General features: G+C 35.8%; 1 protein-coding gene across 1 annotated transcript in view; it reads left to right on the top strand.

The window, feature by feature from the left end:
- Positions 1 to 93: 93 nt before the first annotated feature.
- The window catches only part of MED13 (mediator complex subunit 13), a 112,316-nt gene continuing 86,428 nt past the window's right edge, over positions 94 to 25,981 (top strand). Inside the window, exons 1-3 of the mRNA XM_029926723.1 lie at positions 94 to 254; positions 2,061 to 2,295; positions 10,898 to 11,066. Of these exons, the coding sequence (XP_029782583.1) occupies positions 189 to 254; positions 2,061 to 2,295; positions 10,898 to 11,066 (470 nt within the window). The 5' untranslated portion in view covers positions 94 to 188. The remainder of the gene's footprint in view (positions 255 to 2,060; positions 2,296 to 10,897; positions 11,067 to 25,981) is intronic.

Below are 25,981 nucleotides of genomic sequence, written 5' to 3'. Positions count from 1 at the left end.
GCGGGGGCTGCTCGCGGCGGCGGGGGGGTGGGTGGGGAGGGCGAGCGGCCCGGCGGCCTCCTCTTCCACCGCTCCCCCAACCACCACCCCCCCGCCCTCCCCGGTGTCTGTGTTTCTCTCTCTGGTCGGAGGCGGCGGTAATGGCGGATGGTGGGTTGTGGCGCCGGCGGCGGCTGCTGTGAGGGACGATGAGTTCCTCCTTCGTGCCGAACGGGGCCAGCCTGGAAGATTGTCACTGTAACCTGTTCTGCCTGGTGAGTGCCCGGGCCGCGGGCAGAGGCCCCGGCGAACGGGGCGGTGGGGGAGGGGGCCGCGAGGTGCGCCCTTGGGCCGTGGGGGAGGGGGTCCGGGTCTGATCCAGATGCCCGAGTCCCCAGGCTAGGCCGAGCCGGAGCCGGCGTGGCGGCCGAGCTCCGCACCGACGCCGGGAAACGCGTCTCTCACCCACCATCCTGGACTCTAGTGTAGGAGTGCTGGCTCCCCCCCGCCCCCTCCCCCCTTTTCTGACTCTTCCTCACCGTAGTCCTGCCTTTAACTTGTGCCGCTTATCTGGCTGGACGGCGTTTCCCGGTGTTTCTTGCTTAGCTGTTGCTTTTCTCCTTATTGACCATGTATGTTTCTTCACACTTCGCATTGCTGCTCATTCTGCCAGTGCCTTTATGCCTCAGTCTGGTACTTTGGTTTCCCCCAATAAACAGTACACCGGAACTTAGATGCTGAAAATCTCTTTTCGTTTTACGTTCTTCTAATGAGTCAAATCAGCAGAAGATTAGTTTCTTCCTTCGAGGAGTTCAGAGCTGTGTGTAAAAACCAGTGGATACCATTTCATAGGTTTTCTCTTTAAACTTTAAAAACAGTTTACCATTTTCACAATTTTTAGCCATCTTTTTATTACATGATGTTTGTGTGACAGTGAAACGGACTAATGGAAGTGTCATGATTTTGCACTAAATTTTTTTTTTTGCATTTGTTTTGTTTGTATTTTTAGAATGCTTTGAGCAGGCAGCTCCTCCTTTTATTGAAAAGTCTAGGGAAGCTGGATGTAAGAATGACAATTGTATAGGTTGGCCCAGTTCTGGGAACATCCAACTGTTAAGACTTTGAAAAGTACCAACTGTTGCAAATATTTAGTCCTCAAATTGGGCAGTAGCGTAGCTTCATCCGTGATTTAAAGTTTCGATGACTTTCTTTTTTCGTATTTTCTGTGCTATGAGAAATATTAAGAGAGAAGGTGATAGGTAAGTGAACTGAGTGGGCGGAGCACAACTAGTTGGCAAGCGTAAACTGCCAGTCATGTATCAGCAGTTTCATTTTCGGCACCTTAGGTTTTACACCTTCAAGCGCAGTAAAGAATAACTGAATTTCTTCTGTCGAATTTCTTTCACCATGCTGTATATAAGGATTTCTAGTGCCCTTCTTTCTCTCTCATAAAATGTTTTCTTGTACAATGTCCATTAATCAGCATCTCTTCAGATGCAGTAAGACAACAGCAGGTTTTACGTTTCTGTCTTCTCTGACTCTATTTTTGGTCCTTTTAGGATCAGGTTCTTTGAAAATAGACTGCTACAAATCTGACAGTTCTTTGTGAGCACCTGTTTCACTTTTCCTAAAAGGGATATGTGAAGAACTAACAAGAACTTTTTTCAGTTATAGTTCACATTTCTTTCCATTAAAGACATCACTTCTGTAAACATGGGATGATGAGTCTTTAAAAATTAATTTTCTGTTACAAGTGTGGTCAGTTGCAACAGAACTTAGATGTGTCCTAAGTGTGCAGTATTAAAGTACATGTTTATATTAAACATTATTACATTTGTTTTATTTCTCTTTGGTACACTATTTATTACTATGTAGTGACGTGTCAGTGTTAATTTTTTTTAACTGTTTTCGTTCTTTAAATTTTTGGTTCACTTACCAAACAGTGTTTTAGTCATTCTGCTTTAATATCTAAAGTATATATTGAAAAATTGTAATGCCTTAATGAAAGAAGGGACTCTAAAAGTGAGTACTTTTGACTTTGAGTGAATGTGCAATAATAAATCATGTTTTCTTTTCTTTAGGCTGACTTGACGGGAATTAAATGGAAAAGATATGTATGGCAAGGCCCAACTTCTGCCCCTATTCTGTTTCCGGTGACAGAGGAAGACCCCATTTTGAGCAGTTTTAGTCGCTGCCTTAAGGCAGATGTACTTGGTGTTTGGCGGCGAGATCAAAGACCTGGAAGAAGAGAGTTGTGGATATTTTGGTGGGGTGAAGACCCCAATTTTGCTGACCTTATTCACCATGACTTGTCAGGTGAAAACAACTTATCATTTCTAAGTAATGATACAGCAACATTGGATACTTTTCCTAAAAGTTATTTATATTACAAATTGAGATTTGTGTGTGTGTGTGTGAAACACTGTTAGGTATGAAGCCAGATAAAACTGTAGTTTATTTCACTCTGGTTATTTTATTTTACTTAAATTTTCCATATTATGGTAGACTTTATTTAGCCTTGAGTAACTTTGTTCTTTCACCATCCAGCTTTCTTGTGAACTTCTTGCAGATAGGGCACAGAGGAGACATGTTACATTATCTAAGAAAAATGGAATTGGGGAGCTTAAACTTCCTAACAGTAATTTGCAGGTGTATATAACTAACCACTTGAATCAGTTTTGCCACTGCTGTCTACTGTATGAGTATGCAGATAGTTGTAGGGGTATCTAGAAATATTTTAACTTTCTCATGTGTTTTTTTTAGGTACATATTTATTTAGTTATTGTTAATTGTGGTTATTAACATATGAAAGCATATGTTAATTGTGTTATTCTTGGAGAGTGATTCTTTTAGATACTGTTTTATCAAAGACTATCATTAAGATGAGACTAGTGCCAACTTGTTTAGCTTTTATACAACATGGGGTCATAATCTAAAAAGTTACACAGAAATAATTTTATTATAAATGTATCAATAAGGTTACTTCTGTCTTATTTTTGTGACTTTTAGGACTAAATGTTACTTTAGAAGGAAAAACTACAGCTCTTGTAGTAATCACTGATACTTTTCCTTATTTTGTAAGAATCAATGTTAACTGAGTCTTTGATGATAGGAATTTTGTAAATGATTAGTTATTTGTGTGCAAGGTATGAATCACTTAAGCAAGATGTTTGGTAGTGATTCTTGACAGGTAAAATTAGGACTTTTAGAGAACTTAAAAAAAAAAACCACATTATTTGAAATTGAGTACTCTGAGGTTTCTATTAGCGTCCATTTGACCTGTAAGACCTATTTTATTTTTGGATGTAATGTAATCCAGGTGGCTGTCTCAAGCCTTTAGCAAGACTAACTTTTCTGTAGGAATGCATGTGTTACATTTGTTTTGAAAGTCGCCTTTACCTTCTAATGAACAAGCCCTTCAGTGCTAATCCTTACTTTTGGGAGTGATTGCAGTTCTTTTATGATTAATGCTTCCAGCTTTTTCAGCTTTCCTAGCAGATCCCTGCTGGAAAGATTAGTTCTTAGTTCCAAGTGTGCAGTGTAATTCTAAGTATGTGATGTGTTTATATAGATATGTGCACAAATATATGATATATACATATGTATCAGGATATGAAATTTCTTAATGGCATCAGCAACATGATGCTTTTTAAGTGTCATGCCAAAAGCTAAGCTTGCCAGCTTCCCTTTTCTTTCATTGACTGGTATGCTGGAGTTATTTTAATCTTTATTTTAAGTGGTCATAAAAACCACCTTACTAAAATGTTTGGAGAGTATTTTAATAATGTTTATAAACTATAACTATAAAATAGTTGTTGATAAACTATAATGCTGACTTGGGGATTTTAGTGTTAATAAAATTGGCAGAGCATCTGAACAGATGATTCCCCCCACCCCCAGATTCCACGTAATACTTTTTGTGGAAACAAAGATAATTTTAACAGGTGTGAGGTATTTAGTTTAATACTAAAAACATAATAGGACTAATGTTTTGAAAGTTAAGCCTGTGAAAATTAAAAATGTGAGCTGTTTTGATGTATATATGAAAATACTATATGGATTTTTTGCTCCCCTAAATTTCATGTTCAATGTTTTCTCGTAAAACTGGGCTAAACTGCTTCTGTAGTTTAATTTTGCCTTTTAGCCTAATTTAAAAAAATGGTAGTACCTGTAGTTTAAAATATTGATCTTGAATGTAAAGGGATATAATTTTGGAAGATTCAGTTTTAATCGTTAGATTTTGCTGAATGGTAATTAACTTTAAAAAAATTTATCAGAATGAAAGCAATAGAAATATTAGGAGTGGTATGTATAATCACAATTACCATTCCAAAGTCTGTTTTGTAGTGTGTGTAGTCATTGGTATTTATGTAATGTTTTAGCTTTTTCTCCCCCCTAACTTGTCATTTACTTTAGAATGTTGTTACTTAAATCAGACATATCTTAAAGAATAATAAGGTCTTTTCAGATGGAGTATATTTGTCTAGCCCTTTTCTTTGCTCCAGGGACACCGTCTGCCTCCCTTTTGGGATAATTAGTCTGCCTCTGTCTCTCTAGCTAACCCCTTTTTCATTTCTTCCCATCTGTGGCACTCTATTCCCTTCTTTTAAGCTCCCCTGAGAAGAGAGCAGCTGGACAGTAGGGGTGGCATCAGCTGCAGGAGGCAATCCTGAGTTCCAAGTGGAGGTGTAGCTCTGAGGAAAGGGGAACCGGAAGGACCCAGGTGGTAACTAAAAAGCTGGTTAATTTAGTTTGAGCTTGCTTTTTGCAGGCACAGGCTGGGCCCTTCTGTTTGGTTCAGCACCTATGACATCTTGTTACTGAAATGGTTGTGATTATGGTGATATTTCCCTTCTTGATGGGAAAAGGAGGGAAGGCATTCTAATTTGCAAAGATTAGAATTGTTTTTCTTATTAACTGAATTACTGAGTTATAAAAGTACAAATTGCCTTTGATTAACCCCCTTCTTTTTTGTCATCTTTAGTGTATTTTTAAAAATAAACTCTTAATTAAAATAGTTTTACATAAAATTTGCAAAGATATTATAGAAAGTTCCTGTATAACTAACTTTTATTATGAATATTTTATATATTGTTCACATTTTTCACAACTAGTGAACTGATAGTGATACAGTGGTGTTAACTATACATTATTTGGGTTTCCTTTATTTTCTTTATTTTTACCTGAAGTTCTTCTTCTATGCTCTGTCTTGTCTAGGATACTATATTCAGTTGTCCTGTTTCCTTAGGCTATTTTAGACTCTGATATTTTCTCAGACTTTTCTTATTTTGATAATCTTAATATTTCTGAAGACTCTGATCAGGTTTTATCGTGCATTTTAAATTTTGCCTGTGTAGCATGTGTTTGGTCACTTTCTATCAAGTGTAGATGAGGTATAGAAATAGAATGTAACTCATCTTATTGCTAATTAGTAAAAATCTGTCACAGCAAACCAAATCTAATTTGATACTTTAAACCCTCAGTTATTTGTTTTGTAGCAGTAGTCAATACTGTTTTTAGTAATTTGCAGAGACCTAATAATTAATGATTTTTGGGTTAGGATTTGTGCTAACTAGTATTGGCCTAATTGTAACATCCCAGGAAGACATTTGTTCAGAATATTCCTTGAATCCCAAAGTCAAAAATTTCTACTTTTATTTTTAACTTTTTGCTCTGTTTCCTCTGAGAGAATGGATAGTTAAATCATTATCAGTATGTTTTGATAGAAGAAGGATTAGGGAACAAAATTCGGCTCTGATTACAGCCTTAATTTATTTCTTTGTTTTGTTGTTGTTGTTATTTATTTTGTTTTTGTTTTAACATTTGTAGCAAACCTCATTTAGTGGTTGTGTGATAGAAGTATAAAACCGGTGCTGGAAAAATTTTAGCTTAATTCCCCTGGTCACAAGTCCTATTTATCTATAGTGGGCAGGACTGCTTGATTCTTTTAAGTGTGCTATTAGTTTGCATCAAAGCAAGATTGTTTTATTACTATTAGTGTGTCCTTGGAGGAGAAGAATTTTCTGGGTATTTTTCTTTTGTGCTTTCACTTTTTTGGAATTTTATTGCTGTCATTATTGGCTTTCAGTCTTTCCCTTAAATAAGAATAAAAATAAAACCTCTTCTGAGGTTTACATCTTTTAAAAAAATATGGTAAGCTAGAATGTGAGGAGACTTTGAGAAAACTTGATACCTTGAGAACTAAAATAAACAAACTCAGGGCTAAAAATATTTGTTATTTTTTCTGGCTCCTGTGGTGTATATATGGAATTTTAGCAGCGTGTTCAAATACTTTTCATTATACAAGAATTTCATCATAATACTGTCAAACTAAATGGGCCATTCGTTAGTCTTAGAATTTAATTTTAGATTCTTTTATTGAAGGATGTTAATTATAGTGAAATTTAACCTGAGTGGCACCTTTAACAGGATTAACAAATAGATAAACAGTAGTGAAGTATAGGAATCTGTTGTCAGCCAAACTAAAAAATTTTGTTTTACAGCTACCCCGAAGAGAGAGAGTTCCTTTTTATTTTCTTCCATGATTTATTGTGACCCAGCTTTTTTATTGACTTGTTTTCTAGGAACAATTTTTTTTCATGTTTTTTCTGTGTACTGTTCATTTTGAGCAAAAACCTGTATTTTTTACATCTTCATATCAACGATAATCATCAACATATATTAGGGTATTTAAACCATAGCTTTTCAGGTTTTGCCATAGATCAATGCTGCTGCCAGCTTAAGGCTGTCAGTAATATTTGTTGAGTGAATGGCTGTGAATGGGCAATTATTTAAGACAAACACTGAATTAGACATTTAAACATTTTCCTTTAGTCTTTTCAGGAAATTTTTTTTCACATAGTATTTTCTACCATCATTATTTTGACCTGTTCATTATTAATTAGTGTATGTTGTGTTTTAATAGCTTGGCAAAATTGTGTAGGAGAAGATTCCCTTTTTACTGATTTATTACTGTGGAGATGTTTAAAGATGTCAGTTTTGAGAAAAATGTTGAAAATTAGGTATGGTAGGTGTATCAGCTCATTTGTTTTTCATTTTTTCCCCCACTCAGAATTATTTTTAAATAGTTTTAAGTAATCTCTCTAACCAATGTGGGGCTTGAATTCACAACCCCCAGGTCAAGAGTCATATGTCTACCGACTGAGCCAGCCAGGTGTCCCACCACTCGGAATTAGTTTGTTGACCTATCACATAGTTGATCATCACTGTAGTCTGTATTCTCAGGGAAAAACAATATTTCATGGTAATCAAATTTAGCATTTGGACTTCTGTATTGTTTTTTTTTTTTCAAATAGATAATTTGTAAAAATTTTTCAAGATGATGCAGAATTCTAATGCCAAGAGTTCTAATGGAAAAGTACTATAAACAAAATTGAACCTGTTTTCTGTGGGGATATAGATATAAGAGGAGGAAAAACATTTATTTAAATGCATTAAGCAGACTTCCTCCATTAGGCTCTGGTTGATTAAATTGAAAAGAGCTAGGTAAAGATTTGCCATGTGTTCCCCTCTACCTCCCTTCTCCATTGTAATACTGGTGTTGAGATTCAAGGACTTGTTTTAATTAGTGTAAGAGGTACATATCATTGTCTTGGGTGGGTTGGTTGTACCATTTCACTTTTCATATCTGAATACAACATGTGGAGAAGTATTTTTACTATAGTCATTATAACATCAGGATATTAGAAGCTTTGCTCAGTAGGCTCTTATTTCTGTGTGATCCCACTGCCCTCCCCCCCAAAAAAACCTTTAGGCTTTTCACTGAGTGTTATTAAGACATTTCCTCAGCAGTGAAAAATGAAATTATATTACTTTAGTGTAATAGTTGCTTAGTTACTTGATACATAGGTGAGGATATACTTAAGATATTTGTTGGCTTAGAAAACCCTAATAGGTGATTTGTTCTTTGTTTTATGCCAAACTCCCATTTAGTGTTAATGAAAATTGTGGGCATTTGAGGGTATGATGTAAAATGAGGATTAAGTTCACTTGAATTTCTCTAGATAAAAGCATTAAGTTCACCTGAGTTTCCCTAGATTAAAATTTAGAGCAATGGGAGAAATGCTTGAAACTTAATACTGATTAATTTTCTAAGCTATATGTAGTATTCTTAAATCATTTAACTTTGGGTGTAAAAAATTTTATGTATTTTATGTAAAAAAAAAATGTACATAAGGGTGCCTGGGTGGCTCAGTCGGGTGTCCAACTCTTTGATTTCAGCTCAGATCATAATCCCAGGGTCCTGGGATTAAGCCCTGTGTCAGGCTCTTGTGTTGACTGTGGAGCCTGTTTAGGATTGTCTCTCTCTTTCTGTCCTTCTTTCCTGCTCGCTCACTCTAAGAAAAGAAAGTGTATATAAATTATTGTGTTACAGGCTTTTACTATTCCAGAGAGTTTTTTATTTACTCTTTTTGGAAGAAAACAAATTCATTCTCAAGTTTTAAGTGAATAATTTTCTCATATTTGAAGTTTATAGTAACTGCACAACTCTGATATGTAATGGTAATTTTGTGTCTTAAGTCTTTGTGGCCATTGAACTTAGAACTAGCTAGAAAGGTTTTGGTAAAAGTTTCTTGTGTAGAACAAATGTTACAACCATTGTGCTTCTTAGAAGGTAAGGATTTTTGAGGTAAATGGCAATAAAAATATACTAAGTAGATTACAAAGAAGTGAAGAACTGGGAGATATTCCCAGGATAACTTTCTTGGAATTAAAAACCTGCATATTTTTAATAATCATAAATCATAATTTGAGGTAAAATTTTTTATGTGACTAATTTTGAAATGATAGAATCTGATTAGGCTAAAAGCACATTGATTAAGATTTATTTTTTTTCTCTCAGCAACTTACAAATATACTTGGGATCTACCCCTTAAATAATTAAATTGAAGTCCCTATGTGCCACTTCTCTTTTCTCTTAGCATGCCGTTTTCTTTAATAAAGTGAAACTTGTGAAGTTTTGACTTTAAATATGTATATATATATAATATATATGTATTATATATTATATATATATATATGGTTGTCTATAATAGAATGTAAAAACCTTATATCGTTAATATTAATGATTTTAAGTTATTCCAGCTCTCATTTTCTAAAGCTTACCTCATTTTTTTAAAGCTTAACTTTTTGGAAAAATAATTGACTTGAACGACTTGACTAATTTAAGGAAATACTTTAAAGAACAACATAAAACGTCAACATTAACTTTGTAGTGGCACAAATTTCTAGTGCAGTTTAAGTCCTCTGTCATCATATGCTTTTTAATTAATGTTCATTCTCCCCATTTATTGTGTAGGTTATGAATGTAAACCATGTGTCCCCCTAAACATGTTTCTGCTTTTATTCAAAAGCATTATAGCATATTATTTTTCTATGAGTATAGACATTTTTAGTGTTGAATTAAGAAAGGTTTTATCGGGGCGCCTGGGTGGCTTAGTTGGTTAAGCATCTGACTTCCGTTCAGGTCATGATCTCACGATTCGTAGGTTCAAGCCCTGCTTCAGGCTCTGTGCTGAAGAGCCTGGAGCCTGTCTTCAGATTCTGTGTTTCCTTCTCTCTCCGACTCTCCCCTGCACGCGCTTCTCTCTGTCTCTCAAAAATAAATAAAAAATATTTTAAAAAATTTAAAAAAAGAAAGGTTTTATCATGTAATATTTACACTTTGAAAGATGATCCATATTTATAAAATGTTTATAAGGTATATAGGCTATGAAATGATACTAAATTTGAAACAAATGATACTTATATTTGAAACAAAATAAGTTAAAAAGGTCAAGTTCAGTTTGTAGTAGGATTTATTTGATGCTTTGTTAAAGGTATGAAAGAGATAGAGTAATACATTTTTGTTAAACTATATCTAGACTTATCTTGAAATAACTATATTAACATTTTTTGATAACTTGGAGTGGTTAATAGGTGAGCTGGCAAAATTGAGGCTGCGAACTAATGCATAGTTAGTGAGGGTGGTTATAACTATATCATAAGGGCTATTTTAAATTTAGGTTTTTATATTTTAAAATTTTTTCCACCAGTAGAGGATACTATACTGAATAGCAATCACGGAAATAATTTGTTTGAAATGAGACCTAAGGTGGCTAATAATGCATTGCTTGTTAGACTCTGTGCCAAAAGCTTCCTTTTAATTCATCACTTATTTTTATAGTTGAGTCTTGGATTAGAATGCTGATGGACATAAAATGTTTTGGGTTAATTATTAACTGGCCAATTTTTTTGGCAAGCTGAATGAATAGAGGAATTAGGACAAGGTAACTAACAAGTAAGCCAGCTTAGAAATTGGCATCTCAGGGGGCGCCTGAGTGGCTCAGTCAGTTAAGCGTCAGGCTTCTGGCTTCGGCTCAGGTCATGATCTCACGGTTCGTGGGTTCGGGCCCCGCGTCAGGCTCTGTGCTGGAGGCTAGCTCAGAGCCTGGAGCCTGTTTCAGATTCTGTGTCTCCCTCTCTCTCTGACCCTCCCCTGCTCTCGCTGTCTCTCTCTGTCTCTCAAAAATAAATTAAAAAACATTAAAAAATGGGCATCTCAGGTATAGAGTGTCTATAATAAATCCCAGCTTATACAAATGGATACAGAAACCAAATGAGTATGTTTGCATTATGTCATTGCTTTTTTATGCAGTGGGAAAAGAATTTTCAGGTACTTTAATAGAATGTATGGCACTTGGGCATTTTATTCCTTATGGAGTAACTTTGAAACCTGATATCTTAATGTCTAGAGATATATTGAAGTGATGTAGCTCAAGATTCTGAGGTGTAGTAGGTTTAAGGTACTAAGTTGTGGGGTTTATGAATTGAAAGTTTAAATTGTAACCTTCTAACTTGGCTCTGAGTAGATATAGTGTCACTACTTTACTTTTTGTTCCTTTCATGTCTCTTGTAGAAGAGGAAGATGGAGTGTGGGAGAATGGACTTTCCTATGAATGTCGTACTCTGCTTTTCAAAGCAGTTCACAATCTGTTGGAGCGGTGTTTAATGAACCGGAACTTTGTACGCATTGGCAAGTGGTTTGTAAAGCCTTATGAAAAAGATGAAAAACCTATAAATAAAAGGTAGGCTATCTTATGTAAACTCTTACTTAACATTTCTTTAGGTTTCTTAATTTTTATAGCTTTACAGAAAATGTGGAGTAAAAGAAGCTATCTTACATACATATGAAGGAGGTTAATTTTGGCAAAGCATTATAAATATGTGATTTTCTTTGACCACTTCACCCTTTCTTTTACATATTTTAACAATTTTCTTGAAGTGGCTGTGGTTCAGTATAGTGGCCTAAATTCTTATTTGGGATGATAGAAAAAATGTGGGATGAAAGCTAATTTTAGTACTATACTAGTGCAAATATATTCACAGTACTCTGTTAAAGTTAAGTAATATTAATACTTGAAAAGATAGTGATCTGTAGTTATGTTTTGGATTGAGTTAGCCCTTCTCATTCCCAGACTTCTCATTTTGCTTTAATTTAAATTTGTGCTTTTCTATATAAGACCTGTTTAGTCTTAGAGTGTTTGTAATTTTCTTGAACTTTGAATTAAGCAAATTTATGAAACTAATTTGTAGAGTAGGTAAAGACACAGAAGACTTTTAAGATCCCATCTTTTCCTGTGCAGTTAAATGCTTTAGGTTGCTACAGTTCTCTGTGATTTAAATGATATGAGACACAATCTGTTAGAAGTTTTGGTCTCAAGCAGTTGTTAAATTAGTGAGGCTTCAAGAGAGATGAAACAGTACTAAGATGGAATGTGAGAGAAGAGAAAAGGAAATTTTTTTTAGTTCTCCCTGAAAGATGTGAGTATATGAAGTAAACATTTGGTTCTGTTGTATCATTGTTGAGATGCCACCTTTTATGTCTTACGTGCACATTGCACATCGTTTTTTAATGTTCTTTAAAACTTCTCTTTTTAGTTTTAATAGAATGGTTGAGTAGATAAACCTGGACAAATCAAGACTCTTTTATGTTTCCCTCTTTGAAAATGAACATAAACCCATATTATCAACAAAAAAATTGTATGGGTTAGGAATAAATTCAGTTGTAAAAGACAAGTCTTAACCACTTGGCTTACGGACTTTTCTTCGATGTCATCTTTAGTCTTTGGCTTTCATCCACATCCCAGTGGGTGTTGTCCCTCTGGATTTCACCTACAGTGAATTCAGGCAGAAAGAGGAAGGGAGGAATCAAGAAGGGGTGTCCCTTGAATCAGAAAATAGATTTCTTCCTAGAGACTTTAGCTGACCTATCTCCTGAGAGAGAAACGAATATTTTATGTGGGAACATTGCCACGCTGAACAAAATAAGGTTTCCGATTAGGAGAAGGAGAGAATAGACATTTGTTTGGTAATTGGAAGAAGGGGAAATACAGGCTGGTAATTAGCAATGTTCACCAAACACATTTAACAGTTTTAAGAAGTCAAACAGATTACTGAGATCTAAAATGATGAAAAGCTGTGATCCTGAGCCCCAACTCCTAGATGTGCCCCTTATATGCATTCTTTTTTAGTTCTTTTAACTTTCTTTTAATTTACCTATTTAAAAATTTAAAAACAAATAACATGCTTTATTCTTGTTTTTAGTTATTCAAGATTAATCTATTGACTTTTATTGATGGTTTAGTTACTTTATACTCCTCTCCCATCCCATCCACTTGGACATTGGCATACTTGTGTGCACTCTTCTCCCTTCGTTTCTTTTTTATCTCGCCAATAGGATTACAAGAGTTTATAAAAAACAATACCTGTCATGATTATATAAATACTATTTGTAGCCAAGCTGTGTAGTATATTAGGACTATATTCTATTTTCTCTGTATCTATTTGTTTTCCTCGGTATTCATGATTATTTCTTATTTCATTTAATTTTCTATGTCAGGGGTTGGTGAACTGCTACTCCACAGGGTAAATATAGCCTTCTACCTGTTTTGGTAAATAAAGTTTTATTGTAACAGTCATGCTCATTCATATATGTATTATTTTATGCCTGCCTGCATACTACAGCACAGCTGAATAGAGAGAGAGATGACCCACGAAGCCTAAAATATTTAGCTTAAAATATTTATTCCCTAACTCTTTTCAGATAAAGTTTGCTGACATTTGATCTATTACTAAGAGGTGATTCATTCCCAGACTACCTACCAGAAGTACAAATCTTCCCTCCCTTCCTTTAAGTAGTTTTTGTTATCTGTTAGTTTCTTTTTTCTTTCCCTCTTTTTTAAAGTTTATTTTTGAGAGAGAGAGAACGAGAGAACAGAGAGAGTGTATGAGAGTGCTCGCGTAAGCTGGGGAGGGACAGAAAGAAAGTGAGAGAGGATCCCAAGCACCATCAGTGTAGAGCCTGACACAGGGCTTGAACTCTCAGACTGTGAGATCATGACCTGAAGCTGAAACCGAGAGTCAGACACTTAACCAACTAAGCCACCCAGGGTGCCCTCTGTGTTTTGTTTGTTTGTTTGTTTTCAAGATTTATTTTTAGAGAACATGAGCCAGGGAGAGGGGCAAAGGAAGAGTATGAGAATATTAAGCAGGTTCCACACAGCGCAGAACCTGACCCAGGATCATGACCTGAGCCTAAGTCAAGAGTTGGACACTCAACCGATTGAGCCACCAGGCACCCCTCTCCTGTTAGTTAATCTCTATTTTAGGGGCGCTTGGATGGCTCAGTTTGTTAAGCATCAAGCTCTAGATTTCAGCTCAGGTTACGATCTCACAGTTCATGAGTTTGGGCCCCACATTGGGCTCTGTGCTGACAGCACAGAGCCTGCTAGGGATTCTCTCTCTCCCCCTCCCTTTCTGCTCCTCCCCCATGTGCCCTCACATTCTCTCTTTCTCTCAAAATAAATACTAAAAAAAACTCTAAGCCCTTCATTTTTCTGTTCCAATATGGACTGGTTGTTCTATAAGCAGTCATCTTGGAAATTCCCTTTCCCTTATTTCCTAGGTCTCTGTTTGCTTTTTTTGTCTTAACTATTTTGGAAGTGCCCATCCAGTAGTAGTTTCCTAAGAAGGGAGTACATGAGAAGTAACATTTTGGGGTCCTGAATACCTAAATTCCCTCCTTTTCTACTCTTGAGACTTCTGGGCACTAAAACGTCAATTGGAAATTCTGTTTGTATGTGAGTAGCTATGAAGTTGCAGTCTTTAGTAGGATGACTGGTCAGGGACCTGGTCATTTTATTGGGTGGCTTTCGCTTGTTTATCTGTATGTGTCCCTTCCCACCCCCATTCCTTTAAGTTGATCACTCTCCCAGGGGAGTCCTTCAGCCGATGTTGAGGGAGCCTACTGGGGAAGGGGGGCTGTAGTTGTATATTTATATTGAGGAAATACTATACTTGTATGGTATTTAAGATTTTCACTTACATCCTCTTTTGAATACATCATCATAGCTGTATCTAGTATCTCTAAGTGCAGAGTCCCTCTGTTTCATCCAATTCAGAGTCAGCTTGTAAGTTTTCCACTGATGTGGAAAGATGTAAAGAACCTGTCTACAGGATGGAGAAGTAGGTCTAGGAGCCATCACTTGAACTTTAATTCTTTCTCTTTTTAGTTACACTGTGCATCCACCTTCAAAGATCTGCCAGTATCTTCAACTTTTGCAACCTTCTGGGATTTGGGATCCTGTGGGTTTAGTTTAGTTTTTATCTTGGTATCTTCCTCTTAGCCCTTATTTACTAAGTTAGTTACTATTTTTGCTTTTGCAAATTTTGTGGCCAGTTTTTGTTTGTTGCCTTCACTTCCACCATTCTTTTTGTGCTCCTCCTGCCTTTTACTATCTATGTGGAGGGTGCTTCAAAGATAAGTAGAGGTAAATGAATGTGTTTGATGAGCCATGTAAGATACTGAAAGTATCTTTATTTCTCTTCATGAAAGAAGCTCTCTTAATGGGCTATTAATAGAAAATACAACTTTTTATATTGGAGATTTCCATAAATCCAATAGATTCTACTTGTTATTTAATCCTGTAATTGAGCACTAGTATTTTCTTGTGGGCTGACCCATTTATTTTTTTTAAGTTTATTTTTGAGAGAGAGCATGAGTGTGGGAGGGATAGAGAAAGAAGGGCAGACAGAGGATTCAAAGTGGGCTCTGCACTGACAGCAGTGAGCCTGATGCGGGACTTGATGCCATGAACCATGAGATTATGACCTGAGCTGAAGTCAGACACTCAGCTGACTGAGCCACCCAGGTGCCTGACCCATTTAGAAGGGGGACTAAATTCAAATTGTGTTTTATTAATGGATTGGTATCAGAAATAGTATATGCTCTTTTGAATTACTCTTGAAGGATAGTTGTGGTCAAAACTGATTTTTATCCAGGAAGGATAAATGCTGTTGCTCAAATATTTTTTCATAGGAACTTACCTGCCATCTCCCCGCCCTTTAGAAAAGCAAGTAGAGTGGTACCTGGGTGCCTCAGTTGGTTGAATATCCGACTTTGGTTTAGGTCATGATCTTATGGTTCATGAGCTGAGGCCCTGCATCAGGCTCCATGCTGACAGCTTGGAGCCTGGAGTCTGCTTTGGATTCTGTGTCTCCCTCTCTCTCTGCCCCTCCCTTTCATGGGTGGACGCATGCGCTTGCTTGCTCTCTCGCGCACGCTCTCTCTCTCTCTCAAAAATATATATTAAAAAAAGAAAAAGCAAGTAGAAAAAACAGTTTTAAATTCTGGTTTGGGACTACTACTTTGTTCCAATGAATTCAGTGGAACGCTAGTTGGGAAGGTAGATAAAGATTAGATTATAAATTAGTGCATTTCTAGCCCATTATGAAGCTAAGCCATTAAGCATCATATATACTATTTTTGTTTACTGATCAGTTCGCTTTTTGTTTAACTTGTATAAACATTCTTATGAAGAATTAACACAATGGTCAAGGAAGAAAATTGGTACTGTGAAACTGGTTTGATTTGTTTAAAAAATTTTTTTATGTCTTTAGTTTATTTTGACAGAGAGAGAGAGACAGAGAGTGAGTGGGGGAGGGGCAGAGAAAGAGGGAGACACAGAATCCGGAGCAGGCTCCAGGCTCTGAGCTGTCAGCACTGAGCCCAACAGGGGGCTCGAACCCATAGACGGTGTGATCATGACCTGAGCTGAGGTCGGACGTTTAACCGACTGAGCCACCCAGGCCCCCCTAAACTGGTTTGTTTTGAACAAAGGAGAAAATAATGTTCCTGACCTTTTCTTTATTCTTCCTCCTTTTATGCCCCTTAGATAATAGATTTTCATCTTCTAATAATCTGGACTTCAGTATAGCTAATTGTCTGACTAACTGTAACAGTCTTCAGGGACTCAAAAGAGAGGGAATGGAATTAAATCAAGTGGTATAGCTAGGTTAGCTGTAAAGAACCCCTCAACTATACAGGTAATTAACCACAGAAATTTAAGAAGCTGTAAGGGTAATTAACACAAAAATTGAAAAGAATTACTTTTAAGTCTGCTGACTTCAGGTATTGTTAAAAGAATGACCAGTGTTTTGTCTTAACAGTTTAGGTATTTTCCTACAGTGTCGGGAACTAACTCAGATGACAGTCGCTGTGTTTGTTAGTGAAAGCGCAGGTAAATGGATGTAATAAGTACCAGTGACTTACTAACATTACAGGTGCCCCAATAAGAGTTTTAAATGCTTGTAGGAAGGTACACAGGACAGAAAGTTATTAGTTTTTTTTTTTTTTTTTTTTTAAGACTGCTAGTCCAGGAGTGTCTGGGTGGCTCAGTCAGTTAAGTGTCTGACTCTTGATCCGTTCAGGTCATGATCTCACCGTTCATGAGTTCAAGCCCTAAAAGTTTGAGCCCTGCATTGGCCTCCATGCTGAGTATGTAGAGCCTGCTTGGGATTCTCTCTTTGCTCCTCTTCCACTTGCATGTGCGCGCGCGCGCGCTCTCTCTCTCTCTCTCAAAATAAATAAACTTTGCAAAAAGGCTGTTAGTCCAATATCTTACAGTATATATTTACATAGGAGTCTGCTAAATGGCAATTGAGATTGTATAGGAGAGAAATTAATAGGGAACATTTAATATATAATTTTACTGTCTTCCCTCAACTACAGATGTAGCCATATAATTTCTATGCAAAAATATATTTAATTGGTAAATCTGCTTTGAGATTTTTACTCTACTATGTAAGATATCTTTAACTTCAATTAAATTAAAAACACAAAAAATTTTTTTATTTTTTGAGAGACAGAGACAGAGACAGCATGTGCAAGGGAGGGACAGAGAGAGAGGGAGACATAGAATCCAAAGATAGGCTCAGGCTCTGAGCTAGCTGTCAGCACAGAGCCCAATGCCGGGCTTGAATCCACGAACCCCGAGGTCATGAGCCGAAGTCTGATGCTCAATTGACTAAGCCACCCAGGCGCCCCTCTTAAGCTTCAGTTTTAAAAGGCAGTATATATGTATATAAGTGTGTGTGTGTGTGTGTGTGTGTGTGTGTGTGTGTGTGTATACATATATATATGTATATATATGTATCTGTCTTATATATGTGTGTGTATAGTTACATGTGTATATATAAATAGAATAAATTCTTTCTGGATATAACATAAAGGAGACCAAATGCCTGTTCTGTGTGTTCTAAGCCATTACTTTGGGTTCTGGAATTAAGGATTAAGTATTAGCAGAGAGCCTGGTTCAGAGATTTTGGTCTTGTGGGGTGAAGCAGGCAAAGTTCACAGGATGGAGAGGAGTACAGCCCTAAGTATTTGTACAAAGTTAATTGTAACTAGGATATTAGGGCAAAATAAGAAAATAAAATCCCTATTTTTTTTCTTTTAAAGAAATTTTAGGAACATGCTGTTCAAGATAGTAGCCACTAGCAACTGGTGGCTATTTAAATTTTAATTAATTGAAATAAAATTACAATTCAGTTTCTCAGTTTCACTAGCCATATTTCAAGTGCTTCTGTGACTAGTGGCTATTGTATGGGTAATGTAAATTGAGTACTTCCATCATAGCAGAAAGTTTTTCTGGATGGTGTTGTTTATACCAGAGCCTTTACAGTTATAATTAAAATAAAACTTTAGGAACTTTCCTAAATTAGTTGGTCAAGATTTTGTTACTAAGGTGATACATGAAAGAATATACTTTAAATTTCACCCATAAAATTGTTTTATCATTACTACACCTGTGGTTTCTACACAGTGACTTTATCTCTAATATTTTAATAAACAACACAGATTTAAATTTCATTAGGAGATCTATTAGCCATTTTAGATAGCTTTAGAATGTCCTTTGGTTGGGTTTCTCAAATCCTCTGGAAACTTCTAGATAAGAGCTGTCACTGTTATGTTTTCTAAGGACTCATTTTCTTTCTTCCTGCATTCTAAGGTAATAGTGTCCAGTAGAAATTTTGTGAGTCACAAATGTAATTTTAAATCTTCTACTAGACATGTTAAAAAAAAAAAAAAGTAAAACAAAAACCAGGTGAAATCAATTTTAATATATTTAACTCAGTACATCTAAAATATCATTTTAGCATGTAATCATGCAAAGAATATTGAGATATTTTACTTTTAAGTTTTTGAAGTTTAATGCATACTCAATAATTAGAGTACATCTCAGTTTGGACTGGGGACATTTCAAGTGTTCAGTAGTCACATGTATATATTAGCTGTTACATTAGCAGTATGGTTCCAGGACTTTGAGCCCAGCTGAGCCTGGTGTAGTGTTTATTGATAAAAGGTATTTTTTTTATCTGGTCTTCTGAACCCTCTTGGAACTGTATGTTAGTGTTTGAGAATCTCAAAGATAGGGGAAACCTTCACCTATCTCAAAGTAAGTACCTACTCTTTGCCCAATTGGGCATAGTTGCTGTCTTTTTCTTTCCCTTCTCTGCAGCCTGTCTGCGTTGGTCTATCATTAATGTCTCATCAAGATTATTATGCATCCTATTTTCTGAAATCTTAAGTGATGATATAATAGTACTCATGAAATTTCTTTAATGCATCAGTCATTAGGATTTGCATGGTCAGTTTTCTACATTCTTATGCTTTCCAGAAACATTTATGAGAAAAATTAAGTCCCTTATTTAGGGTAATACAGCTTGCTAGTGCTGGAGTTAGATTATAGGGCATGAAAGATGAGATAGATTGTGGATCCTGTGGACCACTGTTTCTTCTGTATCTACATCTTTTTAAAGTGATAGGAAGTAGTAAAACAGAATACTTAACATATTTCTTTTCTCTTTTCTCAAGTTTATTTATTTATTTTGAGAGATAGAGAGTGTGTGAACAGGGGAGGGGCAGAGAGAGAGGGAAAGGAGGAGATTCCCAAGCAGGCTCTGCATGGTCAGCACTGAACTGTGAGATCATGCCCTGAGCAGAAATCAAGAGTTGGACACTTAACCACCCAGGTCCCCCTTACAAATTTTTTATATTGGAGAAATATAAGCATATAAAGAGTACTTGCAGAGCACCTGAAGATGTAAACCAGAATATTATTGCTTTCTAAGTATTCTTTACTGTATAGTATAAGTAATGTGTTTACTAAGTGAGCAGAAGTTTATCCAAAATTCACAAAGTGTTATCTTTTGGATTTTAATAAAGATCTCTTGTTCATGGAGATATGTTCAGAATATCTACTGTTGGAGTTATACTTATTTATAAATTTAAGAAATTTTAAAAAGTACCATGAGAGCTACAGAAATATAGACTCATGCAGTAGCCAAACTTCCCTGGATGTGGAATAACCTTGAAAGTTTAAAAAAAAAAAAAAAAGTAATGTCCTGTGTTTTAACCTGGGAGTATGGCCTGGGCTTTGGAATTTTTAAAAACTCTTGGGGTGCCTGGGTGGCTCAGTCGGTTGAGTGGCTTCAGCTCAGGTCATGATCTCATGGTTTGAGGGTTCGGGCTCTGCATCGGGCTTTGTGCTGACAGCTAGCCAGACTGTCTCTGTCTCTCCAAAATAAATAAAAAAAACATTAAGAAAACTTAAAAAATTTCAAATTTAAAAACTTAAAAAAAATTTTTATTATGTTTTTTATTTATTTATGAGAGGCAGAGCGCGAGCAGGGGAGGGTCAGAGAGAGAGACACACAGAATCTGAAGCAGGCTCTAGGCTCTGAGCTAGCTGTCAGCACAGAGCCCGACGAGGGGCCCGAACCCACGAACCGTGAGATAATGACCTGAGCCGAAGCCAGACGCTCAACCGACTGAGCCACCCAGGTGCCCCAAAAACTTTCTTGATTGTAGTAAAAGACATTAGGCTTTGGAAACTATTGGATTAATGGAATAAAAATCTAGGAATTGGGGTAACTGATTTGTTTTTAATTATTGTGGTAAATAGATGCAACAAATTGACCACTTTAACCATTTTACAGTGTATAGTTCAATGACATCAAGTATATTCAGGCTGTGCAACTGTCACCATTATCTACAGAACCTTTTCATCATCCCAAATTGAAAATCTGCCCTTTAATAACTGCTTATATAGTTTCCTCTTCCTAGTTGCTGGTAACCACTGTTCTACTTTGTCTATCAATTTGGCTGTTTTAGTTACCTTATGCAAGTGGAATTATATAGTATTTGTCTTTTCGTGTCTGGCTTATTTCATTTAGCTAATGTCCTCAGATTTTGATCCTGGTAGTATGTACCAAAAATTCATTTCTTTTATAAGGCTGAATAATATTCTATTATATTTTTATTACACATCTTGTTTATCCATTCATCTGATAGTGGATGATGGGTTTTTTCTACTTTTTGTCTGTTGTGAATAATGCTGCTATGTACATTGCTGTGTGAATATCTGTTCAAGTCCTTGCTTTTAGTTCTTCTGGGAATATGTCTAGAAGTGGAATTGTTGGGTCATACAGTAATTCTTGTTTGATTTTTAAAAATTGTTTTGAAGGAATTGACATACATTTTCATAGCAGCTGCACCATTTTACAGTCCCACTAGGGAGGATTCCAGTTTTTCTGCATCCTTACCGATACTTCTTTCCTAAAATGTTTTATTTAATAATAACCATCTTAGAGTTGAAATGGTATATCATAGATTGGATTTGTTTTTCCTTAATGATGAGTGATGTTGAACATCTTTTCATGAGGTTGTGGCCATTTGTATATCTTCTTTGGAGATCTAAGAAGTCCTGTTTTAAGTCCTTTGCCCAGTAAAATCGACTGTTAGGCTAAGGTTTTAAGTCAACATTCTCTTTAACTAGTTTTATGATTTTAAGACAAGCTCGTTAACTTCTTTGTGCTTTGAATGCCCAACCAGCAAAACGGGGTACCATCTTCTGTACCTACCTACCTAACAAGTGCTAAAAATAAATGAGATATAGCATTTCTTAAAACAGTGTACATATTAAACTGCTATTAGAACAGCTATTGATAAGCATATTTTCATTTTCTGTCTTAGAAATAAACTTTGTTTAATTTCAGTTCTTAAATCAGGAATGTTTATTATTTGTTCTACAACAGATTATTCAGGTTTCATCTGTAAAATTTTGGTTCACTCGTCTTTTTGTTTTGCTTATTGCCATATTAGCTCTTTCAAATAAGATATTCTCTGCAATAACTATAGTAGCTAGCAGTACCTTGGAGTCTTTTTTTTAATTTTAGAGAGAGAGAAAGTGCATGAGCGAGTAGGGGAGAGGAGCAGAGGGAGAGAGAAAGAATCTCAAGCAGTCTCCATGCTCAGCACAGAGCCTGGTGAGGCTCTTCCTGTAATCCTGGGATTGTGACTCTAGCTGATATCAAGAGTCGGATGCTCAACCAGCTGATCCATCCAGGTGTCCCACCATGGATTCTCATTGTAGTTACACATATTTAACTCCATTTTTCTAAGTGCTAGGTACCAAAAATGTTTTAGGTGATGTTATAAATAATAACCTCTCCTTGAGAGAAGAGCCATTCTGAATTTAATATGGCAGTATTACATAACTTTTTTTTGTTCTATAATATTTTTTGACTAGAATATTGGCTTTAATTTTAGAAATTTTAGAATTTTAGAGATTTTATTTCATGTTAGGAAAGGTTAGTTTTTTCTCCTGTATTCACAAATTTGATTTATTTTAAATCATTTTATTTTAGAATTAGGTCAGACTATATTGGGAACATAGGGAGTGATATTTTTCTTTAATCATTGGCATCTGGAATGGAGAACAGATAAGTAGGGCAGTACAGATAAATAGTGGCAGCTGAGAGATTGGTCACTTATTTTGTATGTTGAAATGTTGGATTTTTACAAAATTCCTTGGAGACAAATTTTACATCAGCCAAGTTTTTCTGATTTAAGAGTTAAGGTGTTCAAGTACTCATTGTACATAATGGAAAGCCTATATTGGGCCTTCATTTTATGGACCATGGTGTTTGTATATACCAGATTACATTTATTTTTCTAAACAATATTTAATAGAATGTAAGTAGTGTACTTTTAAAAAACTATTTTCCAGATTATAGTAATCTTTTTAGGAAAAACTTGAGTCACATAATTGCTTTTTATGTCATGACAGAAATCGATTTTGAGTTTCCTTTTTTATTCTCATTTAATATTTACATATGAAATGAAATATAGTCAAACTATGTTTTTAAGAACTATACTTCACTGATTTTCTTTCCTAAATTTTTTGTATTTTGGGGGAGAGAGAGCACAAGCAGAACAGGGGCAGAGACAGAAGGGGACAGAAGGTCCGAAGCAGGCTCTGCACTGACAGCAGCAAGCCTGATGTGGGGCTCAAATTCACTAACTGTGAGATCATGACCGAGCCAAATTTGGACACTCAACTGACTGAGCCACTCAGGTGCCCTATATTTCACTGATTAAAAACAGGAAATATGAGGATATAAAATTTAAGTTTCTTAGATGCTTTGTCTTTTAAAGATAAAGAACGTGAGACTATTTAGGTTGTTGCTTATACTTGCAAGTGTTCTTGAAAGTATTTGCAATTAAGATTTTTAAATTTGCTATTCAGTTACTGAATAAACACATAGCATTCACAATCGTTTTTATAAAATAATTCATCCTTAAACTTAATCAAATTATAATTTCTTTGTGTAATCATTCTTGCTGGAGTCCCTTTCTTAATAAATATTTTCTTTTGATGTAAGTATTTTTAGTTGTAATTCCCCATTAAACTCTTTAAATTTTTTCCCATTTATTGAGAAATATTTGTCTTCTAAAAAAAAACCCAAAATGGGCACCTGGATGGCGCTGTTGTTTGTAAACTTTGGCTCAGGTCATGATGTCACAGTTTGTGGGTTCGAGGTGCAAATCAGGTTCTGTGCTGACAGCTCAGAGCCTGGAGCTTGCTTTGGATTCTGTGTTTCTCTCTCTTGCCCCCTCCTGTTCCCAATTCCCCTTTCTCTCAAAAATAAATAAGCATTAAGAAACTTTAAAAACGAAAAACCCAAAAACAGAAAACCTCATAATGGTCAAAAATATATAGTCACTCTAACCAGTTGAATATGAATTCTAAAGATTTTTTTTTTTAGCATTTTGTCTTGTTTTAAATTGTCATCTCCTTTTTTATTGTTTAGAGAGAGAAATGCTTTGAAAATTGTTCTCTTCCTGTTTTAGGCCAATACATAAAATGGGCCAGTCTCTCAGAAATTAAACATTACTGGTTGGCTAAGATGAAAATGCTATTTAGAAATTATATGCTGTTACTCAACCTTAACAGTTATAGAAGAACTGTGTCAAAAAAGAGGACATTCAAAGAAAGAAAAGTACAAATATGGCTATATATGTATTCCCACATATAGTAGCAAAATATTGCATATATACTTGTTTACTTTAGATACCTTCTTTGAGAAAAATGTATTGAGGCCTAGGAGTAAATATTTGAAAATCCTAAAGTTTCAACTGGTATCAAGAATCCTGTATTTTTAACAAAGGGTATTAGAATCATACTCTTTATCTGGTCTTTTCCTTGAAGCTGTGTTATATATAGGCCACACCATCACTTTGTTGAGAAATAGTTTTATTTTCTAGCCTACAGTTTCTGAGTTGTCTGTATTCTCTGTAAATTATGTTTTTAAACCATCAAGTTTTTTTTCCTGAGTTTATCTCTGTCTTTTAGTACCTTATGAAGTATAGCTGGTAATAATCAAATTACATTTTGACGTCATCTGTTCTCCCTACTCTGTAAATTCATTAGGTACATTTTCTGTCTCTAGATTATTTCAGGCAACAGTTCTATGATGTATTTCTCCATTACATAGTATGGGTCACCATTTTCCCCGCCCCCTATAATTTCCTCCTCACTTTTCAGTGTCCTGTTACTTGCTAATCTGACCTTAAAGCCAGTGCCACATATTTAGATTTCTGTCATAGTAGCGCCTCACCTTTGGTTCCAATTGATGTACTGACCATTGCTGTGTAACAAACCATCCCCAAAACATGGAGGCATAACACAGTTCTGTGTTTTCATTAATGTGTCTGCCCCTCAGCTAGGGGTTAGCCAATCTAGTCCACACTGTGAACTGTAGTTGGGTAGATACATTTTATACAATTCTCATGGCGATGAAAGAAGCACTAGAGGGCAATCCAGACTGTATATGAATGTTTAAAGCTCCTGATTGGCCAAAGCAAGTACAAAGCAAGCCTGAGTCCAGGTTGGGGGAGTATAGTTCACCTCTAATGGGAGTAACTATAATGTTACACCAAAGAGCCTGTATAAAAGAGGGTGACTGGGATGCCTGGTGGCTTAGTTGGTGAGGCATGCGACTCTTGATCTTGTGGTGGTGAGTTTGAGCCTCATGTTGGGTTTAAAGATTACTTAAAAATTAAATCTTTAAAAACAAAAAAAAAAAGAGGGTGAGCAAAACATACTACAGAACAGTGTGGTACTGGGGTGCCTGGGTGGCTCAGTCGGTTAAGCATCTGACTTCAGCTCAGGTCATGATCTCTGTGGGTTTGAAATCCGTGTCGGGCTCTGGGCTGAGAGCTCGGAGTCTGGAGCCTGCTTTGGATTCTGTGTTTCCCTCCCTCTCTGCCCCTCCTTGGCCCATGCTCTGTCTCAAAAATAAATAAACGTTAAAAACAAAAAATTAAAACCAAAACCAAACAAACAATATGGTACTAGCACACAGAAATGTAAATCAATGGACTAGAAAATCCAGAAATTTTGACAAGGGTGACAGTAACACTCAGTGGGGGAAAACACAATCTCTTCAATAAATGCTGTTGGAAAACGCAGTATCCACATGTAAAAGAATGAAGTTGGCCTTTATCTTACACTGTGTCCAAAAATGAACTCAAGGGATTCAAAACCTAAATAAGACCTAAAACAATAAAAACTTGTAGAAGAAAATAGGGAGAAAGCTTTGACTTTCAGATTTGCTAATTTCTTGGTTATGATATCAAAAGCATAGGCAACAAAAGCAAATATAGACAACTAGAACTATATCAAACTTAAATACCTTTATGCCTCAGAGGACATAATCAGGGAAAGGGCAATTTATGGATTGGGAGAAAATGTTTGCAAATCATAAATAAGGCGTTAATACCCAGCATGTATAAAGAACTACAACTTAACAACAAAAAGTCAAGTAACCCAATTTAAAAATGGGCACAAAACTTGAAAAAACATTTCTTCAAAGACAGATGGCAAATAAGCATATTAAAAAAAAAAGGTCAACATCACAAATGAAAGAAATGCAAGTCAAAACCACAATGAAATATCACCTCACATCTGCTAGGATGGCTACTGTAAGAAAAAAGAAAAATGGCAAACATTAGTGAGGATAGAGAAACAGGAACCCTTGGTGCATTGTTAGTGGGATTGTAAAATGCAACAGCTGCTATGGAAAACCTTACAGAGGTTTCTCAAAAAATTAAAAAAATAACTACTGTATAATCCAGTATCCCACTTCTAAGATGTTTGAAAGCAGGATCTTTTTTGTTTCTCTTTTGTTTTCCATTTTCAAGATTTTATTTAAATTCTAGTAAGATATAGTGTAATATTTATTTCAGGAGTATAATTTTGTGATTTCTCACTTACATATAATATCCTGTGCTCATCATGATGTGCCCTCTTTAATA

The sequence above is a fragment of the Suricata suricatta genome, chromosome 17 (genome assembly GCF_006229205.1).
Source record: "Suricata suricatta isolate VVHF042 chromosome 17, meerkat_22Aug2017_6uvM2_HiC, whole genome shotgun sequence".
In the NCBI taxonomy this organism is placed as follows: domain Eukaryota; kingdom Metazoa; phylum Chordata; class Mammalia; order Carnivora; family Herpestidae; genus Suricata; species Suricata suricatta.
The sequence above is the reverse complement of the archived record's forward strand: the minus strand, read 5'-3'. Positions and strand labels throughout refer to the sequence as shown.